The sequence below is a fragment of the Macaca nemestrina genome, chromosome 2, assembly GCF_043159975.1.
Source record: "Macaca nemestrina isolate mMacNem1 chromosome 2, mMacNem.hap1, whole genome shotgun sequence".
In the NCBI taxonomy this organism is placed as follows: domain Eukaryota; kingdom Metazoa; phylum Chordata; class Mammalia; order Primates; family Cercopithecidae; genus Macaca; species Macaca nemestrina.
The window spans coordinates 39,045,293-39,066,304 of record NC_092126.1 but is presented as its reverse complement, the minus strand read 5'-3'; the positions used below and the strand labels follow the sequence as shown (position 1 = coordinate 39,066,304).

General features: G+C 37.6%; 1 protein-coding gene across 7 annotated transcripts in view; it reads left to right on the top strand.

Moving 5' to 3' along the window:
• LOC105469915 (STAG1 cohesin complex component) overlaps positions 1–21,012 on the top strand; it is a 404,557-nt gene that overhangs the window by 252,368 nt on the left and 131,177 nt on the right. For all 7 annotated transcript variants that reach the window (XM_011721505.2, XM_071090955.1, XM_071090954.1 and 4 more), the window contains 3 exons: positions 11,344–11,467; positions 15,122–15,220; positions 16,275–16,354. In XM_011721505.2, the coding sequence (XP_011719807.1) occupies positions 11,344–11,467; positions 15,122–15,220; positions 16,275–16,354 (303 nt within the window). The remainder of the gene's footprint in view (positions 1–11,343; positions 11,468–15,121; positions 15,221–16,274; positions 16,355–21,012) is intronic.

Sequence of the window (21,012 nt, the reverse complement as noted above, 5' to 3'; positions counted from 1 at the left end):
GTAAGTTTTGTATAGATACCCTTTAGTAGGATGAGGAAATTTACTTCTAGTCTGATTTTTGGGTGTTTTTATCATGATGGATTGATATTTTTCTGTATCTTTTCTGTTTTGAATGAGGTGGTCATGCAGGTTTTTTCTTTTATTCTATTAATATGGTGTATTGTGTTCATTGATTTTCAGATATTACACCAACCTTGCATTTTGGGAGAAATTCCACATGGTCATGATATACAATCCTTTTTATATGCTGCTGGATTCAGTTTGCTAGTATTTTGTTAAGGATTTGTGCATTTACTTTCATAAGGAGTAACAGTGTCAATACTAGCCTTATAGAATACACTGGGAGCCGTTCTTCCTGCTCTGTTTTCTGAAATAATTTATGAAGGATTGGTAATATTTCTATGTTGGTAGAATTCAGCAGAGAAGCCCCTTGATCCCAGGCTTTTCTTTGTGTAAAGAGTTTTAATTACTAATTCAATTTACTTTATCCTGAATTTTTTTTTATTTTGTTTTGTTTTTTATCAATTTATTTTCTTGAGACAGAGTCTCTCTCTGTCACGCAGGCTAGAGTGCAGTGGCACAATCACAACTCCCTAGAGCCTCATTCTCCTGGGCTCGAGCAGTTCTCCTGCCTCAGCTCCCAAGTAGCTGGGACTGCAGGCAAACTCCACCATACCTGGCTAATTTTTTATTTTTTGTGGAAACTAGAGCTCTCTATTTTGCCCAGAATGGTTGAGAACTCTTGACCTCAAGCAGTCCTTGTGCCTCAGCCTCCCAAAATACTAGGATTATAGGTATGAGCCACTGTGCCCTGCACACTGCCAGATTTTTTGTTTTTGAGTCAGATTTGGTCATTTGTATTTCTCAGGCAATATGTCTATTTCATGCAAATTGTAAATTTAATGGCATAATATTATAATATTTTGTAGTCATTTTAATTTTTGGGGGGTTGGCAGCCCCCTTATTTATTCTTGTGTGATTTGTGTCTTTTTTATCTTTCTCCATCTCACTATAAGTTTCAGTTTTGTTGATCTTTTCAAATAATAATGAACTTGTAGTTTTGTTGGCTTTCTCTTTTTTATTTCCTTGATTTATGTTTCAGTATTTATTATTTCTTTCTGTCTGGTTGCTTTGGTTTTAATTTGCTTTCTTTTTTTTTTGAGACAGGATCTCGCTCTGTTGTCCAAGCTGGAGTGCAGTGTCATGATCATTGCTCACTGCAGCCTCGACCTCCTGGGCTCAAGCAGTACTCCCGCCTCAGCCCCCTGAGTAGTTGGGACTACAAGCACACATCACTATGCCTGGCTAATTTTTGTTATTTTTGTAGAGTCAGGGTTTGGCCCTGTTGTCCAGGCTGGTCTTCAACTCCTGGACTCAAGTGATCCACCCGCCTCAGCCTCCCAAAGTGATGGGATTACAGGTGTGAGCCATCCTTTGCTAATCTTTTCATTTTGGTTTGGTTTGGTTTTTTTTGAGACAGGGTTTTACTCTGTCACCCAGGTGTGAGTGCAGTGGCACAATCAGAGCTCACTTCAGGCTCAACGTCCTGGGCTCAGGCGATCTTCCCACCTCAGCCTCCTGAGTAGCTGGGACTATAAGCACACGCTACCATACCTGGTTAGTTTTTTGTATTTTTAGTGGAGGCGAGTTTTCACCATGTTGCCCAAGCTGGTCTCAAATTCCTGGGCTCAAACTGTCCACTAGCCTCAGCCTCCCAAAGTGCTGTGATTAGGCGTTAACTATCATTCCTGGCCTAATTATTTCTTAAGTTGAAAACTAAGATTATTCATTTTATATCCTTCCTCCTTTCTGAACTCCCCTTATTAGCTCTAAATATTCCACAAAGCACTACTGTAGCCTAGCTTCATTTTCTTGTCCTTCCTTTGTGCTGTTATTGTCGTGTATATTTTGTCTACATTAGTTACTAACCCACCTGTACTTCATTTTTTCAGTGTTCAGTCATCTCTTAACAAAATTAAGAGAAGAAAATACACTTACTGTCTTCTAATTTACTTTCTTGTTAACATTTTTGATGTTCTTCATTTTTTCCTGTGGAATTTAGTTATTGTATCGTGTTATTTCCTTTCAGTTTGAAGGACTTCATTTTGTGTCCCTTGTAAGGTAAATTTTCCCCTGCTTAAACTGTTAAATGGCATGTATATATCTGGGGGCAGTCTTAGGGCTCACCTTATGTTTTCCCCCCTCAGAGATTACCGTTCTACTCTAATAATCCAACATCTAAAAATCATTTTGTGCAATTTGGTTTTTGTTTTCATTTACTTTTTTCAGGTGAGAGCATAAATTCTGTCCATCTTGGCTCTGTCATGCAGTCTTGAATTCAGAATCCATATTTTTTGATTTTCTGTCAGTCTGTAACACCAGTGTTTATTTTAATGACTCACCTTTGTTGAGTCTTGACAAAGCTTTCAACCTATTATCCTTGTAGAAACAACAATTATTTAATTTCTTACTGTTACAGTGTTGATTTGCATTTTATTTAATCAGACCTTGCATAAACTGGTATTGGATCTGTCACAGCCTGACTCAACTATTCAAAACTAGAATACAAGTGTAGTTGAGAATGTGACCTACTTAGCAAAAGTGATCAGCATGCCATGGATACTAATCATTAATTTCCATAAGTATCACTCAGTCTACATTGTTGATTAATAGGAGATATTACTGCACGTACTGGAAGTAGTAGGTACTATGCAGAGATGGCACTTTAAGTTACCACTTTGTGTCCCATTTACCGCCATCCACTTCCAACAAATTTGATTTTTTTGTTTTTTTGTTTTGTTTTGTTTTTGAGACAGAGTCTTGCTCTGTCGCCTAGGCTGGAGTGCAGTGGTGTGATCTTGGCTGATTGCAGCCCCCGCCTCCTGGATTCAGGTGATTCTCCTGCTTCAGCCTCCTGAGTAGCTGGGATTACAGGTGTGCGCCACCTTCCTCAGCTAATTTTCTATTTTTAATAGAGACAGGGTTTCACCATGTTGGCCTGGCTGGTCTTGAACTCCTGTCCTCAGGTGATCTTTCTGCCTCGAGCTCCCAAAGTGCTGGGATTACAAGTGTGAGCCACCGCACCCAGCCAACAAATTGGATTTTAATCTGTATGCTGCTAGATCTAAGTAATCATTTACAGTAAGTATGGAGGCCAGAAGAATGTGTTTTCTGACTGAATCCTTGTGGTATTGCTTAAGTCTAGAATTTGGGAAACTGTACCTCAGACCAAATGATCAGTTTCTTCAACAAATGACAAATAATAAGAACCAGGGGATGTAAAAACACAAAATACTGAATGTGAAAAACACTCACAAATTCATATTTAATAAACAGGATATATTTTAGAATGTTGAGGAGACAGTGAATTAGAATGTAATACTGAGGAATTTACCCAGAGCACAGTAATAAAGGGATAAAAAGATATGGACGGACCTTTCTGATATGGGAAGGGTAGTGTCAGACACTTCGTCGGTCCTTTAAAAACAAGTTTCAGAAAACGAGAGAAACCCTTGATCATGGTGGTGTGCACCTGTAGTACTAGCTACACAGGAGGATGAGATGGGAGGACTGCTTGAGCCCAGGAGTTCCAGGGTGCCATGAGCTATGATCAAGCCACTGCACTCCAGTCTGAATGACAGAGCAAGACCCCATGTCTAAAAAAATAGATACATAGAAAGAAATGTATTAGAGAGAAGTAGTACTAATGAGTACAATGTTATAAAATTAAACAGAAACTTCAGATTAAAAAAACTTAATGAGTGCTGAGTATGTTAAGAAATATATTATACATCTAGACATACCATAGTGAAAATGAAAACCATTAAAGATGAAGGCAAAGTTATAAAAGCAACCAGAAAGACTGTTATTTCAGTGATGGTAAAAGAATAACCAAGTCATTAGACCGTAAGGACAAACTTAATCAGAGGACAGATTTAAGTACTTTTGAGAAGATGAAAAACAGATGTCTTTAAGACTAGTTGAGTCTTTTCATTGTTTTATATTACAATGAAACCTTTCAGAATTATGCTTTCAGAGCAGTTCTTATACAATACCATAATAGGATTTATTCTGAACAAACTGTTATTCCATTATTTAAATCTTCTTCCTAATGTTTCATCTTTGATCTAATGTGGGGGTCAGGTTGCTAGTTAAAATGTAAATATTAAGTAGAGGATATTTTTCTTTGAAAGCTAATGTATCTTTGATGTTTGATTTTTAATTTTATTAAAGCCTAAAATTTTGTTAATAGTAAAATATTAAGGTGTAATGCAGGGTAACAGCCATATCACCTTCTCTGTGTGAGACTCTTAGTGATGCAGTGTCTTTTTGTGTACTTTGCCACTGTTTTTACTTATTATTAAGCAACAAAAATGAGATGAAAAATAGTTTTATAAACTTGCTGCATTTTCAATACATCTAAAATAACTCTAGCAATCAGGTGCGGTAGCTTACACCTGTAATCCCAGCACTTTGGGAGGATCGCTTGAGGTCAGGAGTTCGAGACCAGCCTGGCCAACATGGCAAAACCCTGTCTCTACTAATAATACAAAAAAACAGGGTGTGATGGTCCGTGCCTGTAATCCCAGCTACTCAGGAGGCTGAGGCAGGAGAATCGCTTGATCCTGGGAGGTGGAGGTTGCAGTGAGCCAAGATTGTGCCACTGCATTCCAGCCTGGGTGATGGTAGTGAGATTCCATCTCAAAAAATAAAATTAAATTAAATTAAATCTAAAATTAAATAACTCTAGTCAGCCTGAAATAATAAATGAAATATTTGTATTTAATTTGTAAACAAGACAGTTTCAGCTCTTCAGGTTTACACTTACACCTTACTACCTTTCAAAAGCCTTCCTTGACCACCTTCTCTCCTCTCCATTTTACATGCTTCTGTGTTTTCTGTAACACTACTTACTAACATTCAGCACTCACTAAGGTAGTATTTATTTTAATCATCTTATTGTAAGTTAGGATCTCTGTTCTCAAGTTCTTAGTCTAATAAAGGAAACAGTATGACTTTTCTGTAATTCTTTCAGCTATTTCTTTCTCACTAGGCTATTTCATACCAAAAAATTCTCTATAATTGCTCTATTTTGGAAAATGTGATTTTTCTTTTCCTCCCAGCCTGATCTTAGTGTTAAAATTGGTTGAGACCTGAATTCACTGGGTGCTGCAATTTGGATAGTGTGCCTTTTTTGGCCCATAATTATTTCTCCCTCCGGAGCTCTCATGAGATTCCTTGTACATGAGCAATAATTGTGAGTGTCAGAATATCCATATTAGCTAAGCATTGTTTTTGAAATTTGTGTTATAGTCATTTTAATTTAGTCTGCATCCTTACTGGAAAAGCATCCATAAGGGTAGTACAAGAAACACTTAATTAAAATTCACTGGAGTTCAACTTCATTTTGTTATATGCAGAAAATAATTAAACTTCCATCTGCTGAGAAAGTAATCCAATGAAAACTTAAGTCTAGATACCAAATTAAAGGGTTATGTTCTCCCCAAAAGGATACATTGTAATGATCAATATTAGGTAAGTTTTTCATAGAAGCAAACATGATCATTCTTTTATGTTGTAAAATAATACAAAATACAATATAAAATGCAATAATACAAAATACAAAATAATACAACAAGCATATGCTGTAAAAAAATACAGCAAAGGATTAATAGAATTGCACCTGAATTATTCTTCTATAGTTCCTTTTCTTTCTTTGAGTTTTCAAGTAAAGCCTTCATGTTTAGTTTTTCATTTCAAGGCCTAAATGCTAGGATGTTGTAAAAATTAGTCTGTCTTATGATTGTCTTTATTCCTTTCCTCTTACTATTTTTTACACCCCTGCATTACTCTTTGCTTTGGATGCTCCCAAATGCCTCAGTTAGACATCTTTCTTAAATAGGGTGAGGCTATTGGAAATAGAGATTAGTTGTTTAAAAATAAATTTAATATGAAAACATAAAAATTGGAGGACTCTTATGTATGAGGAAATATGTTTATGTCAAAAGATATATTGTAATCAAATCAGGGATATTTAGAATTATACTGCACTTTTATTTTATACTGCATCTCCTTGAATATACTATTAGTTCCTGGAGAGCAAGAAAGCAAATGTTGAGTAATAATAGCAATCACAGAACTGAGACTTCACTAGAGCATGAAAGAATAATCAGTGTAGGTAATCAGAGTAGAATTCAGGGTATTATAGACATAGGGATAACCACAAACGTGTAGGTGCTGATGCACTTGAGCTATTTGGACTAAAGAACTAATTCTATAAGTTGATTGGTTATGATTATATTTGTAAGAGCCTTTAATAATAATGAAAACTAAAAATTTTAATTATCTTTTGCCGTGTAACAAATTACTCCCAAACTTGGTGGTGTCAAACATTTATCTCAGGCTGGGGGCAGTGGCTCATGCCTGTAATCCCAGCCGTGTGGGAGGCCGAGGTGGTTGTATCACCTGAGGTCAGGAGTTCGAGACCCGCCTGGCTAACATGACGTAACCCTGTCTCTATTGAAAATACAAAAATTAGCCAGATGCAGTGGTGCATGCCTATAGTCCCAGCTACTCGGGAGGCTGAGGCAGGAGAATCACTTGAACCCAGGAGGTGGAGGTTGCAGTGAGCCGAGATCATGCCACTGCACTCCAGTCTGAGTGACAGAGTGAGACTCTGTCTCAAAAAACAAAAAACATTTATCTCATAGTTTCTATGGGTCAGGAATTTGGGAGTAGCCCAGCTAGCTGGTTCTAGCTTAGATCTCTCATAAGATTACAATCAAAGCATCCTCCAGGTCGTCTGAGGACTTGGCTGGGGTTGTAGGTTCTGCTTCCACAATGACTGATTTACATGGCTGATGGCAGAAAGCTCTAGTTACTCATCACATGGAGCTTTCCATAGAGCACCTTGAATGGCATCAAGACATAGCCGGTGGCTTCCCCAGAGAGAGTGATCACAGAGAGAACAAAATAGTCTCTTAGCCTCAGGAGTCAGAATTCTTCATTTCTACTACATTATATTCACCACAGATACTTTACGTAGTATACCCACACTCAAGAAAAGGGGGGACTGAAAGGAGCAAAGAATTTATGGACATCCTTCAAAACTACCACAAGAGTTGTAATTTTACTGTGTCATATGTGATTATTCACATGTATATATTATGTATTATGATCTATCAGGGTGGTGTCAGCAGTCAAAGTGGATTGGAGCACTAGAACCCAAAGAGGAGACAAGTCATCTAGGGAGTTTTTCTAGCTACAGAATAGGCTCTCTGGCCACACATTGTCAAATTGCAAATCTAGAAAAGGATATTTACATTTTTAAAGTTAAGATGAGAAGGATTGGACTGGCATCTGAAGTAGACAAGGACTGGGATTCCTAGAAAACATGTGGTATGAAAATACTGGCAATGTGAAACCAACCCAAATGTCCATCAGTGATAGACTAGATAAAGCAAATGTGGTACATATAGTTCATGGAATACGATGCAGCTGTAAAAAGGAGTGAGATCATGTCCTTTCCAAGGACATGGATGAAGCTGGAAGCCATTATCCTCAGCAAACTAACACAGGAACAGAAAACCAAACACCATATGTTTTCACTCTTAAGTGGGAGCTGAACATTGAGAACACATGGACACACACAGGGGAACAGCACACACCAGGGCCTGTTGGGAGTTGGGGGTGAGGGGAGGAAACTTAGAAGATGGGTCAGTAGGTGCAGCAAACCACCATGGCACATGTGTACCTGTGTAACAAACCTGCATGTTCTGCACTTGCAACCTTTTTTTTTTTTTTTTTTTTTAGCAGAAATTAAAAAAAAAAAAATTCGGCATTGCATATAGAGAACCTGTGTTCTGAGAACATAAGCTGTTCAGTAGTCTAGTCGGTGAAACAACAAAGACATTAGAAATTAGGCATAGATGTAGAGATGGGTGTAAAAAATGTTTTGAACAGGATTTCCCTGCTGAAGATGTAAAGATAAGACTTGATGTTCTCTAGCCTGTTGCAAACAGTCATTCATAATCTCAGTATTAGTGTTAATTCTAAGAATTAACCTAACTCTAAGAGTTAGATGGAAAAGTTAGATGGAAGAATGATTTCACTGTGTATATGTGCAGTTACCATACTTGATAATCACTAAGTTTTAATCAGCATGCTGTGCCTATTGATTTTGTCCTCATCCTGCTTCCATGAAATTGTGTAATAAGACTTAGCCTGGTTTTTATAGAATTGACTTTTACAAGGGTAGTATAGCAGAGGAAAAATGTAATGGATCCTTGGAGGAAATACTACTTGGTAGGACTGAAAGAGCTAAAATGATATGATTTGGGTGTTTTATAGATATATTTTATAGTTGTTTTGATTTTTGAGGGGAGTTTTATTTTTGCTACTGTTAACTTGTTTTTGTTTGGACATCCCAATAGAAAACAAAGTGTACAAAGCTGTAGCTCAGAGATGGAAATTTTTAAATAGTAGGATAATACCAAGTGTCAGGCAAGGATATGAAACACTGATTTAGACATTTTTAAATATCTAATAAAGTTGAAGATGTGCATTGCTTCTCACCCAATAATTTCACTTGTAGGTATCAAAACAGTGTCTCACAGATGTTGACTATGTCCTACATTAGGTACACAGTAGCTTCAAGAAAGAATACTTACTTGCCTACTACATGTGGAGCATTTTGGTATTTTCTGTCCCATATACTTTTATGTGTTTGTTGCCACTCACTGAATCAATTTTATAATGTGCTAATGGGTCCCAATGCAGTATTTTAAAAACACTGCTCTAGGGAAACTCCCTTCACAGGGAGAAGCATACAAGAATATTCACGGAATCATTGTTAGTAAAAGCAAAACCTTGGAAACGACTTAAATTTCTATTAGTAAGATAATATATAATTTATAATATGTTTATAGAAAGAAAGAGTGGACATTGGCTAAAATTAAAACATCAGAGCTTTATAAACCAGTATGCATAAATTGCAGAATATGATTTGTGAAAAAAGCAAGTTGGAGAAGGATGCCTACAGGATAATATTTATGTAAAACAATACATATGACATTAAACAGAGATAGAATTGATATTCACTGAATCAAGGGCGGTCATTTACTCTTGGGAAGGGAGATGTATCAGAGGTATATAGGAATTTTTAACTGTATTACATTTCTTAGCTGAGCAGTAGATATGCAGTTATTCATTATATTGTTCTCTGTGCCTTGTTTTATGTCTGAAATTTTTTGTCTGAAAAAAGAAATATTCTTGTCCCACACGTGTTCAGTATTATGTAGGTCTAGGAACCTCACAGTTTATAGTAGAGCTGCTTTTTTTTTTTTTTTTTTTGGGAGACAGAATCTCGCTCTGTCACCCAGGCTGGAGTGCAGTGGCATGATCTCAGCTCACTGCAGCCTCCGCCTCCCGGGATTCAAATGATTCTCCTGCCTCAGCCTCCCAAGTAGCTGGGACTACAGGGGCGCACCACCATGCCAGCTAATTTTTTGTATTTTTAGTAGAAACGGAGTTTCACCATATTAGCCAGGATGGTCTCGATCTCGTGACCCGCCCACCTCAGCCTCCCAAAGTGCTAGGATTACAGGCGTGAGCCACTGTGCCCGGCCAGTAGAGCTGCTTTTTACACTATATTCATTATAAATGTCTAGATTGATGAAACTAAAGTGAAAGATTATAATAGGCAACATTTAATGGAAGGATTAATGGATGCCAAGTACAATTCTAAATCTTTTATTTGTATTAAGTGATTTTATTTTCGTAGTAACTGTGAGCTAGGTGGTACTATTACAACTATTTTAGAGATGAGGAAACCTAAGAAAAAGGGAATTGCCCAAGGTCACACAGCTAGTAAATAGCAGAACCAGGATTTGAACTCAGGATGTTTTTCTCCAGAGCCTGTACTTTTAGCTACTATGTTATACAACCTCTGCATGAGAAAGAGATACTATCAAAAAATGTAGGAAAACTAAAGGTTGTAATTGGCAGTATGGCTTGGGAAGAGAATGTTTTCCCCATTTTTATCCTCAAGCAATGACAGGAGCCGAGAGAGAACTGAGACTTAGAGCAAGGAATTTTATCACCAAAGAGAAACTAAGAAAAGTGCCTTAATTATCATTAAAATTTTAGCTAAAATGATAGATTATTGCCTTTTGTAAATTGGATAATTAAAAATTACTTAAAATTTTAACATTTGTGAATGGTAAATCAGAAACTTTGATGGTTGATCTACAAAAGAAAATTAGGATTTATGATATTATACTTACTATTTTCTTAAAGCTAAGGTGAATAACCTTGTGATGAAAGATTATAAAAATGTTAACATTGTATTTGTTTACAATTCACAGATATTAGAGTAAGAAAGTCATCCCAGGAGGGTTATATTGGATGCCTACTTATAGTGAGGTGAAAAGCCATCTAGGCAGTGAGCCAGAATTCTGACTTTCGGGGTTGTTCTGCCATAACTTCACAGTATTGCCACCAAGATGGTTACCATTGTGACTAGAGGTGGATTATTCTTCCCTGTGTCTCAGCCTAAAAAATAAATTACTACAGATGAAAGACCTGTGCCTTTAATAAAGTGGGCTTTTTCTTTTAATTCATTACATGTGTGCTAACTTATAAAGATTCCCGATTCTGGCTGGTCGCAGTGGCTCATGCCTGTAATTCCGGCACTTTGGGAGACCAAGGTGGGTGGATCACTTGAGGTCAGGAGTTCGAGACCACCCTGGTCAATATGATGAAATACCCCATCTCTACTAAAACTACAAAAATTACCCAGGTGGGGTGGCTTGCACCTGTAGTCCCAGCTACTTGGGAGGCTGAGGCAGGAGAATCACTTGAACCTGGGAGGCAGAAGTTGCAGTGAGCCAAAATCATGTCACTGCACTCCAGCCTGGGCAACAGAGCGAGACTCCATTTAATAATATTTTTTTTAAAAAAAGATTAACAGTTCTTTTGAGAAACATTATTCTGTACTTGGATGTTTTTACTCTGATTTTCTTAGAAAGTTTAACATGTTTCTTGGCTCTAATAGTTGTGAGGCTCTCAGAAAGCTCCAAATGTCATTGTCTAGCCCAGTGAAAACAGTAATTGGGCCAAAATAGTTTCATAGAAGCTTTTTTCCCCAGTTTGGTATTAGTAGTGTTTATTTTATAGAAAACATGAAAAACAGAAGATACTTAAGTTGGAGGCCATTCAGAATGCAAATATATACAAACAGCATTAGAAATATTTATTGCTTATGGAAAGTGAGTATGAATGCATTCTAGCTTTGTATATTAATTCGAGATTGTCTTATTTCTCTCTCTCTCCCTCCCTCTCTAGTGATGCTATAGCTGAAATTAGAGCCATTTGTATTGAAGAAATTGGAGTCTGGATGAAAATGTATAGTGATGCCTTCCTAAATGACAGTTACCTAAAATATGTTGGCTGGACTCTTCATGACAGGGTAAGTTACTCTGTTCTAACTTTGATGGAAGTTATGCTTGTCTCAGTACTAAAATGCTAGGAATCAAATTGACAGCAGTTGATTTTTCAGGAGTTGTAATCATATGGAAATTTTATGATGATGCAGCTGAATAACTATTTACTTGGTGATTCTGATGAAACTGGAAGCATTTGCCCACAGGTGAAGACCCTATCTTATTTAGTTACAATATTGCCTTGAACCAAGTTTGACAACCTGGTATATATCAAGTTTTCGGAGAAAGAAAATCGTTATATTCTTTTTCTAATTCAGAATCAAAGGAGAATTCTTTTTTTCTTAATATATAAAAACCAGGCTTTTTTTTTTTTTTTTAATTTTCTAGGACCATATCATAGTAGAGTGCTTTATCAGACTTGAACAGATTTGTTGGATTTTAGAGTATTTGATCTAAAAATCTAATTCTCCCTTCTGACTTTAAAAGGAATCCCTCATATAAGTAATCCTAAATAAGTAATCCTGAGAATAACCATAGGTAGGAGTGATAAGTTACTGGAATTTGGCCGGGTGTGGCATTTAGATACTGTAATAGAAATACTATTAGAGTATATTAGAGCCCCAAAGTAGAGCAGTTACCATAAAAGCAACTGGAATTTTCATTCCCATTATAAGTTATTTTACAGTTTTCTGAAGTATTTTCATGGATACTACCTTATTTAATTGTTAAGAAGTTCCTGTGGTGACTTTACAGAGGAACAGCCGTCATCAGCCTTTTGCTCATCCATTGTTGATCCTTTCATTATATATGTTACATAATACTTTTGTTTGCTTTCCACCTATCTTGCCTCCTGGAATACCATATTCAGTGAGCCAGTTCCATAGATCCCTATGGGCTGCCCTTTAATTATTGCCTATTACAATTATTATGTTCCCACCCCCCTTGACTGTGATGGTCAGGAGAAGCTATGTTATCTCTGCTATTCTGGGATCTTCATATCTCCATTGCTGCTGGGAGCCAAATTCTCCATTTGGTCTGTGCTGAGATTTGTCCTTAGTCTGATGACCAGGAGGAAGGTCTGTGTATTATATCAAGACAAGGGCTACTAGCATTGTCCTATAGGCACCTGCCTTACTTGAGGCTTCCATGTAGTCTTTCAGCAAAGGATGGAGTAAGGAGGAAACATATTGTCCTCTAACAAGTGGGCATGAGCTGTATTTTCAGGCCTACAAATTCAGAGGAAATGGGGAGTTCAAGATTCTCACTGCATCTACCCAGATATCCTTTAGACTTTACTTTTTTCATATCATAACTCTTATTTAGACATAAGAGGCTTGCCTGGGATTCAGAGTTCTTAAATTCTGCCACACTTACAATTTAATGCTAGGCTTGGTCTTTAGTAGCATTAGTTCTCTCTCTAAAGGAGATAAATGTTTCCAAAGAGGCAATACTTGGCTTTGAACTGGTGATGAAGCAGCCTGGCACTGTGATTTTCTCTTTAACCTTTCAGTGACACTCAGCAATAGCCACGCAATTTCACAGTTTTTGCAGTTACTGTTTGCCCTGCTCCCTCCAGTGTAGAAATGTTGCACAAGTTAATGCACATCCCCTTTCAAGTAAAAGTGAAAATCCTAACAAACTGCTATCCTACATCAGGAACTATCAGTACTTCATCTACTACCATTGGGTCTTACCTAATAGCAATCCAGCCTTCAATAATCCAATCCCAGAATCCCATTATTGAAGTCTTGATTCCCAGGACCACTCTTGGTTCCAACTATCATAGGTCACATTCCCTGGATGCCAAGCCTGAGTTGGGGACTTTTGTGCTCATGATATTTCGAGGTTTGTACTCTTAAGAGTAACCTATTGGCTGGGCATGATGGCTCACACCTGTAATCTCAGCATTTTGGGAGGCAGAGACAGACAGATCACCTGAGGTCAGGAGTTCAAGACCAGCATGGCAAAACCCTGTCTCTGCTGAAAATAGAAAACTTAGCCAGACGTGGTGGGCACCTGTAATTTCAGCTACTTGGGAGGCTGAGACAAGAGAATCACTTGAACCCAGGAGGCAGAGGTTGCAGTGAGCCGAGATTGCACCACTGTACTCCAGCCTGGGTGACAGAGCAAGACTCTGCCTCAAAAAACAAAACAAAACAAAAAAAAACAACAGGAACCTATAAAAAAGTGAGGAAAATATGACAAAGCAGGAAACAGACTAATGAAAATGTGGTTTCAGGAGAAGTCTAATCTCAGCTTGATCTCACAGGGAGGTTTGGAGAGTAAATTGTACCTTAGAAGATATCCTGTCCAGAAGCAAGGAGGCTGGGCTGTTTTACACTTATATCTTTCTTTACTGGCTATGGGCCTCAACCTGGGCAAGAGAAGGGGAGTGGTTGGGAGAGGAAAGATGGAGCATAACCTCCTACGGATCTATGCGCTGGGTAGTTCTAGTAAACCGTGATCCATTCTCCAGAGAAAGATAGAGATATTGAACCATTAGCAGTTAACACAGGCGGACGCTGAAGAATTAGCCCAGTAAAGGGGACCTGGACAGGGCATCAGCAGCACCTGCCACAGGCACTTCAGCTTTCCCTTATGTGCTAGTGACTTACCAACAAGTATTACATCATCACATAGCACATCTCATGGTATGCTAGTGTAGGCTTGAATCAGCTTACGAAAGAGTGATTATGCATCTCTTTTCATAAATGAGTTCATTGACATCTCATTGATAATATTGGCTATGAAGGCACTATTTACATTAAATAAATTTGCAAATAGAACAATTCAGAATCCTGTTCCTCAGAGCTGGTTGGTAAAACTTCTGCCAGCATATCTCTGCACTTAATCCCTACAATAATTTTATAAATGAGAAACCTGAGTATCAGAGTGATTAATAATATACTTAATATACTTATCTTACATGTAGCTAATAAATTATATAAATTGGAACTAAAATTTAGTTGTGTCTGATTCCAGAACTTGGACTCCTACTGTTACAGCACATAGCTTCTTTTAGAGGATAGAAACTAATCCCCTTTAAATCTTTTGAGAGACTTGTCTAGATTTCTAGGTGATCCTGAATGCATTTTGGTCACCATCATCGTGTACTCCAAGTTAATGACTTTATTAAAGACATTCCACCAATAAATAGCACTCCTAGGACTCTTCACTGTGTCATTTTGCCTCTGTTTTAAACATTGTGTTATTTCTGTTTTCCTGACTGCTGTCCCTGGAATATAAAATGAATCCAGTAAATATTTGTTGCATGAATAAATGATGACCTTTTAGTATAAAAATCAGGTTTTTCCATGGGATTATTCAATAATTACATAAAGGGCAAATAAACATACTTTTCCCTAATTATAGGTTTAAAATTCTCTCTCTGTGCCTCTGGATGATGTGGGATATACTACATGTTGAGTCAGAGTTGATAAATACTTGAAATAGGCATAACTTACTCTCAAGTAACTAAGGTGTTTTCAGTGCTTTTTTTTTTTTTTTTTTTTTTTTACATATAAGGGCAACACACACTATACAATTCTTCAGTCTCATCCTGTGTTGTTACAATATGTAGTTAGTTGAATGGTTAAGCTAAATTTTAGTCCTCATATAGACTTGAAAACTGTGGTGTGGAATTGATTCCTTATGTTGTGCTTTTATTTGTATTTCTGAAGCAAGGGGAAGTCAGGCTGAAGTGTTTGAAAGCTCTACAGAGTCTGTATACCAATAGAGAATTATTCCCCAAATTGGAACTATTCACTAACCGATTCAAGGTAAGCATCAAGAATGATAAGCTTATTTAATTTTTCTCTTTACAAATGCTAGTTACAGCTAGTTTAGCAAATTACATTATCATATAAGTGTTTAGTTCATATTCTTTATTACAGCAGTCCCCAGCCTTTTTGGCACCAGGGACCAGTTTCATGGAAGACAGTTTTTTCCATGGACCGAGGTGGGGGTTGAGGGGATGGTTTCAGGATGATTCAAGTGCATTACATTTATTGGGCACTGTATTTCTGTTATTACATTGTAATATGTAATGAAACAGTTATACGACTCACCACAATGTATATGTTTGCACAATCATTGCAGCCCTGAACTTGTTTTCCTGCAACTAGATGGTCCCATCTAGGGGTAATGGGAGACAGTAACAGATCATCAGGCATTAGATTCTCATAAGGAGCACACAACGCAGATCCCTTGCATGCACAGTTCACAATAGGGTTCATGTTCCGGTTGTTCCTATTGAAAATCTAATGCCACTGCTGATGTGACAAGAGATGGAGTTCAGGCGGTAGTGGGAGTGATGGAGAATAGCTGTAAATACAGATGAAACAACTTCGCTGGCTCACTTGCTCACCTGCCACTCACCCCTTGCTGCGTGGCCCAGTTCCTAACAGGCTACAGACCAGGCTTGGGGACCCCTGCTTTTACTACATGTTCTTTAAATAAACTCATATGAAATAGATAAGTGAATCTCTGCTTTACAAAATATATTACCATGAGTTCTTATTTATTACCTTTGGAAGAAGGTTCACCTGCTTAATTTTCTTTACAGCTTTTTATAAAGATAGTAATTTTGTAAGTTAAGGCTTACCTGATACAGGGTTTAGGGAATAGCAATTGTTGAGAAAGGTTTTAAATTACAAACATTTATACTAATATCCCCTTTGTGTGAGTAGGACTATGATACTGCAGTTTCAAGAGTAAAGCTTTTTCTTTAACCGATCATTAGTATTGCATATATATCCCAGAATACATTATATTAGGTCTGTCCCAGCTTATTTTCTGTTCATAGTTGGTTTGTTTTACAACGTTTTTTTTCAGGATCGCATTGTGTCAATGACACTTGATAAAGAGTATGATGTTGCTGTGGAAGCTATTCGATTGGTTACTCTGATACTTCAGTAAGTAATATCTATTACTGTTTTAACTTTATTGATATTTTAATGCTTTTCCCCCAGGATTTTTAATGTCCTATCTATGTATAGTCCTTATGTATGTATTTATCATTTTAGGTTCTACTTCTATGTTTTAAGATTAGATTTAAAACAGTGTTTTCTGTTTTTTTCTGTTTTTGTTTTTTATTTTAACTATTGTTTACTTCTTCCACATAAAAATTACCTAGAGAAAATATCAATGATGTAACTTACCTTTCTGTTTAAAACAAAGCAGGTCCAGTATGTTGGCTCCTACCTATAATCCCAGCATTTTGGGAGGCTGAGGTGGGAGGATCACTTGAGCCCAGAGGTTCAAGAACAGCCTGGGCAACATAGAGGAGACCCTGTCTCTACAAATAATAAAAAAAATTAACTGGCATGGTGGCACATGCCTGTTGTCCTAGCTACTTAGGAGGCTAAGGTGGGAGGGTAGCTTGAGCCCAGGAGGTCAAAGCTGCAGTGAGTCGTGATGGAGCCACTGCATTCCAGCATAGATGATATAGCAGGACCCTGTATCAAAAATAAATGAATGAAAGAATGAATGAATGACTCAGAGAGAAAGAAGGCTGCAAAAGGAAGAACCCTCAAAGGGACAGTTTCCCAAATAGGCTTTTTTTTGGAATTATATAGAAGAAAAAAATAAAGCAATTAAATTGTCTCACTAATATGATAGAGATTTCAAAATAGAAATGTTATAGCTGTATTTCTACGGGTTTGACTAAAAACTAGATAGAATCTATGTGAGAGAATATATCCTAGCAAAGTCGTACATAACAAATCCTCCTCTTCCTATTTTGTGATGGTACATCTATCACGAACTAAATATCTATGCGGGGATCTACTGTTGTTTGAAATCCTTTTACATTTTGGCTCTAACACTGTGCTCTTTATTATTGTGGCTTTATAATACATGTTCTAAATATGGGGTCGTTTTCTCCTCTTTGTCTTTTTTTTCAAAATCTACTTACCTTCTTATGGCTGCTTTTTGTTTGATATGAATTTTAAAAATATACTTGTCAAGTGCCTCAAAAACCCTGCCTGGGATTTTGAATATTGGAACTCCATTGACTTTTATGATAAATTTAGGAGAATTTAAAGTACTTTGTTATGTTATATCACTTATGCATGAACATGCTGGAATTCTCCTCTTTTTTAAAGAGAAGAATTCTTACTGTATTGCTCGTGCTGGAGTATATTAACAGATGTGATCATGGCACATTAAAACTGCTAACTCCTGAACTGAGGTGATCCTCTTTTCTTAGCCTCACAAGTAGCTGGGATGGCAGGTATATACCTCCATGCCCAGCTGGATTTCTTTTTTTAAATATCATTAGGTCTTAATGGGTTTAATTTTCTCATAGAGGTTGTGCATTATTTAGTAAGTTAATTCTGAAATACCTTATGCTATTTTTGTTAGAATAGTATTTAGTATTTTCTGCTTGGTTATTGCTGAGGAAGAGAACCTTTAATTTTTGTGTTGGTCTAGTATGTGGACCCTATTTGAACTCTTAGGTTCTGAGTTCCAAAATGCATTCTAGTAGTTTGTTGATTTTGTTGATTTTAGTATGTAGATTATCATATAACCTGCAAACAGTTTCAGTTCAGTTTTGTCTCTTCCTTTTCCTTTTTTTTTTTTTTTTTTTTTTGAGACAGAGTCTTGCTCTGTTGCGCAGTCTAGAATGCGGTGGCATGGTCTCAGCTTACAACCTCCACCTCTTGGTTCAAGCGATTGTCCTGCCTCAGCCTCCCAAGTAGCCGGGATTACAGGCACATGCCACCAAGCCCAGCTAATTTTTATATTTTTAGTAGAGACGGAGTTTCACCATGTTGGCCAGGCTGGTCTCGAATCCCTGACCTCAAGTGATCCACCCACCTGGACCTCCTAAATTGCTGGGATTACAGATATGAGCCACCATGCCTGACCTGTCTCTCCCTTTTCTAACCTTGTAACTTTTATTTCATTCTCTTGTCTAATTGCATAGACAGCACCTTCAGCACTGTAACAGTGTCACTGATAGCTATTCCCGTTCTTGTCCTAGGAAATCATTTAAAATTATTTGTTTCTGTCATAGATTTTAATATGATAGAAGCTCCTTTGCATTCTGAGTTTTCTGGGGTTTTTGTTTCATTTACGTGCCTAAGTTAAATTAATAGACTTGTCTAATGGTAAACACTATTGCATTGCTAGAATTAATTTTTTTAACATGATATATTTTGTTTTATTTAAATGCAGTATTATATTTAATATCTTAGGATTTTACGTTCGTGTTGATGAGTAAATTTGACATTTTTTTCTTGTCCTTTTCCAACTTCAAAATCAAGGTTGTAGTCTTGTATTCTCTTTGTAAAATACCTTTTTTTTTTTTTGGAGACAGAGCCTTACTCTGTCACCCAGACTGGAGTGCAGTGGTATGATCTCAGTTCACTGCAACCTTCACCTCCCAGGTTTAAGAGATTCTCATATCTCACCCTCCCGAGTAGCTGGGATTATAGGCACGCACCATCACGCTCAGCTACTTTTTTTATTTTAATAGAGATGGAGTTTTGCCATGTTGGCCAGGTTGATGTTGAACTCCTGACCTGAAGTGATCTACCCACCTCAGCCTCCCAAAGTGCTGGGATTTCAGGCGTGAGTCACTGAGCCGGGCTGTAAGATACTTTCAATAGTTTCTTGCCTTTTTTTTTTTTTTTTCTCTTCTGAAAGAAGTGTCCTAAGACAGAGATTAATTATTTCTTGAAACTATAAGAGAATTATCTTATTAAAACTGTGACAGTCGATTTCTTTCTTTTTTTTCTTGGATACAGAGTCTCACTAAGTCACCCAGGCTAGAGTGCACTGGCGCAATCTCGGCTCACTGCAACCTCTGCCTCCCAGATTCAGGTGATTCTTATGCCACAGCCTCCCGGTAGCTGAGGTTACAGGCACGTGGCATCACGCCTTATTTTTGTATTTTTAGTAGAGATGGGACTTCACTATGTTGGCCAGGCCCGTCTTGAACTCCTGACCTCAAGTGATCCACCTCCTCGGCCTCCCAAAGTGCTGGGATTAACAGGCGTGAGCCACCCTGCCCAGCCAGTTTTTAATTTCTTTTGTGCAAGAGGTCTGTTATCATTTCTATTTCTTCCGTGATTAACCATCTAAATTAAATTCTATTGGCTGAGCGCAGTACCTCATGCTTGTAATCCAAACACTGTAAGAGGTTGAGCCGGGCAGATAACTTGAGGTCAGGAGTTCGAGAGCAGCCTGGCCAACATGGTGAAACCTCATCTCTACTAAAAATACAGAAAATTAGTCGGGTGTGGTGGCAGGCACCTGTAGTCCCAGCTACTCAGGAGGCTGAGGCAGGAGAATCGCTTGAACCCAGGAGACAGAGGTTGCTGTGAGCCGAGATAGGGCCACTGCACTTCAGCCTCTGCGAAAGAAACTGTCTCAAAAAAAGATAATAATAAATAATTAATTAAATGTTATTTCTTTTGTGTTACTGTTGACATTTTTGCAAACTTTTAAAAATGTTTTATCACAGTTTTATAATTTTATAATTCATGATCTTCTTATTACTTTCCAAGACTCATTCTTTCTTAATTCTTTTCATCCTCTATTTTATTCGTATTCTCTTTTTCTTCATAAGTCATGTCACGTTTGTCCATCTTACTGTTTGTAAAGAACCAGGTTCTTTTAGCTCATTTGTTTTTTGTTTTCTAATAACTATATCTAAAGTAATAAATACACCTTTAAGTACTCATGTATGTCCTAAAAATTTAGACATGTAGTATTTTAATAGACAATAATAAATAAATGTCTGTGAAACCTTTAATTACCTTTGTGGTTTCCAGTGTAATTGCAGGTTACTTGGAAGTATGTTTTTATTCTACCCAAATTTTTTTTTTTTTTTTTTTTGGAGACTGAGTCTGGCTGGCTCTGTCGCCCAGGCTAGAGTGCAGTGGCACAATCTTGACTCACTGCAACTTCTGCCTCCCAGGTTCAAGCGATTCTCCTGCCTCTGCCTCCCAAGTAGCTGAGACTACAGGTACACGTCAACACGCCTGGCTAATTTTTGTATTTTCAGTAGAGATGGGGTTTTGCTGTGTTGGCCAGGCTGGTCTCTAACTCCTGACCTCAGGTAATCCACCCTCCTTCGCCACCCAAAGTGCTGGGATTATAGGCATGAGCCACCGCGCCTGGCTCTAAGATTTTAAGCTGTAGAAGAAGGCCAGACGCAGTGGCTCATGCCTATAACCCCAGCACTTTGGGAGGATGAAGCAGGTGGATTACCTGAAGTCAGGAGTTAGAGAACAGTCTGGCCAACATGACGAAACCTCGTTTCTACTAAAAATACAAAAAATTAGCTGAGCGTGGTGTTGGGTGCCTATAATCTCAGCTGCTCGGGTGGCTGATGCAGGAGAATCACTTGAACCCGGGAGGCAGAAGTTGTGGTGAACCAAGATCATGATGTTGCACTCCAGCCTGGGTGACACAGCAAGACCCTGTCTCAAAAAAAATAAATAAATAAATAAAAAGTAGAATAATTGTTGGCATTTTATTTTCTTCTTGTTGAATCTTTATTTTCTGAATTTTATGTTATTGTCTTTTATACTAAAAGGAGAAACATAACTTTCAAAGTAAG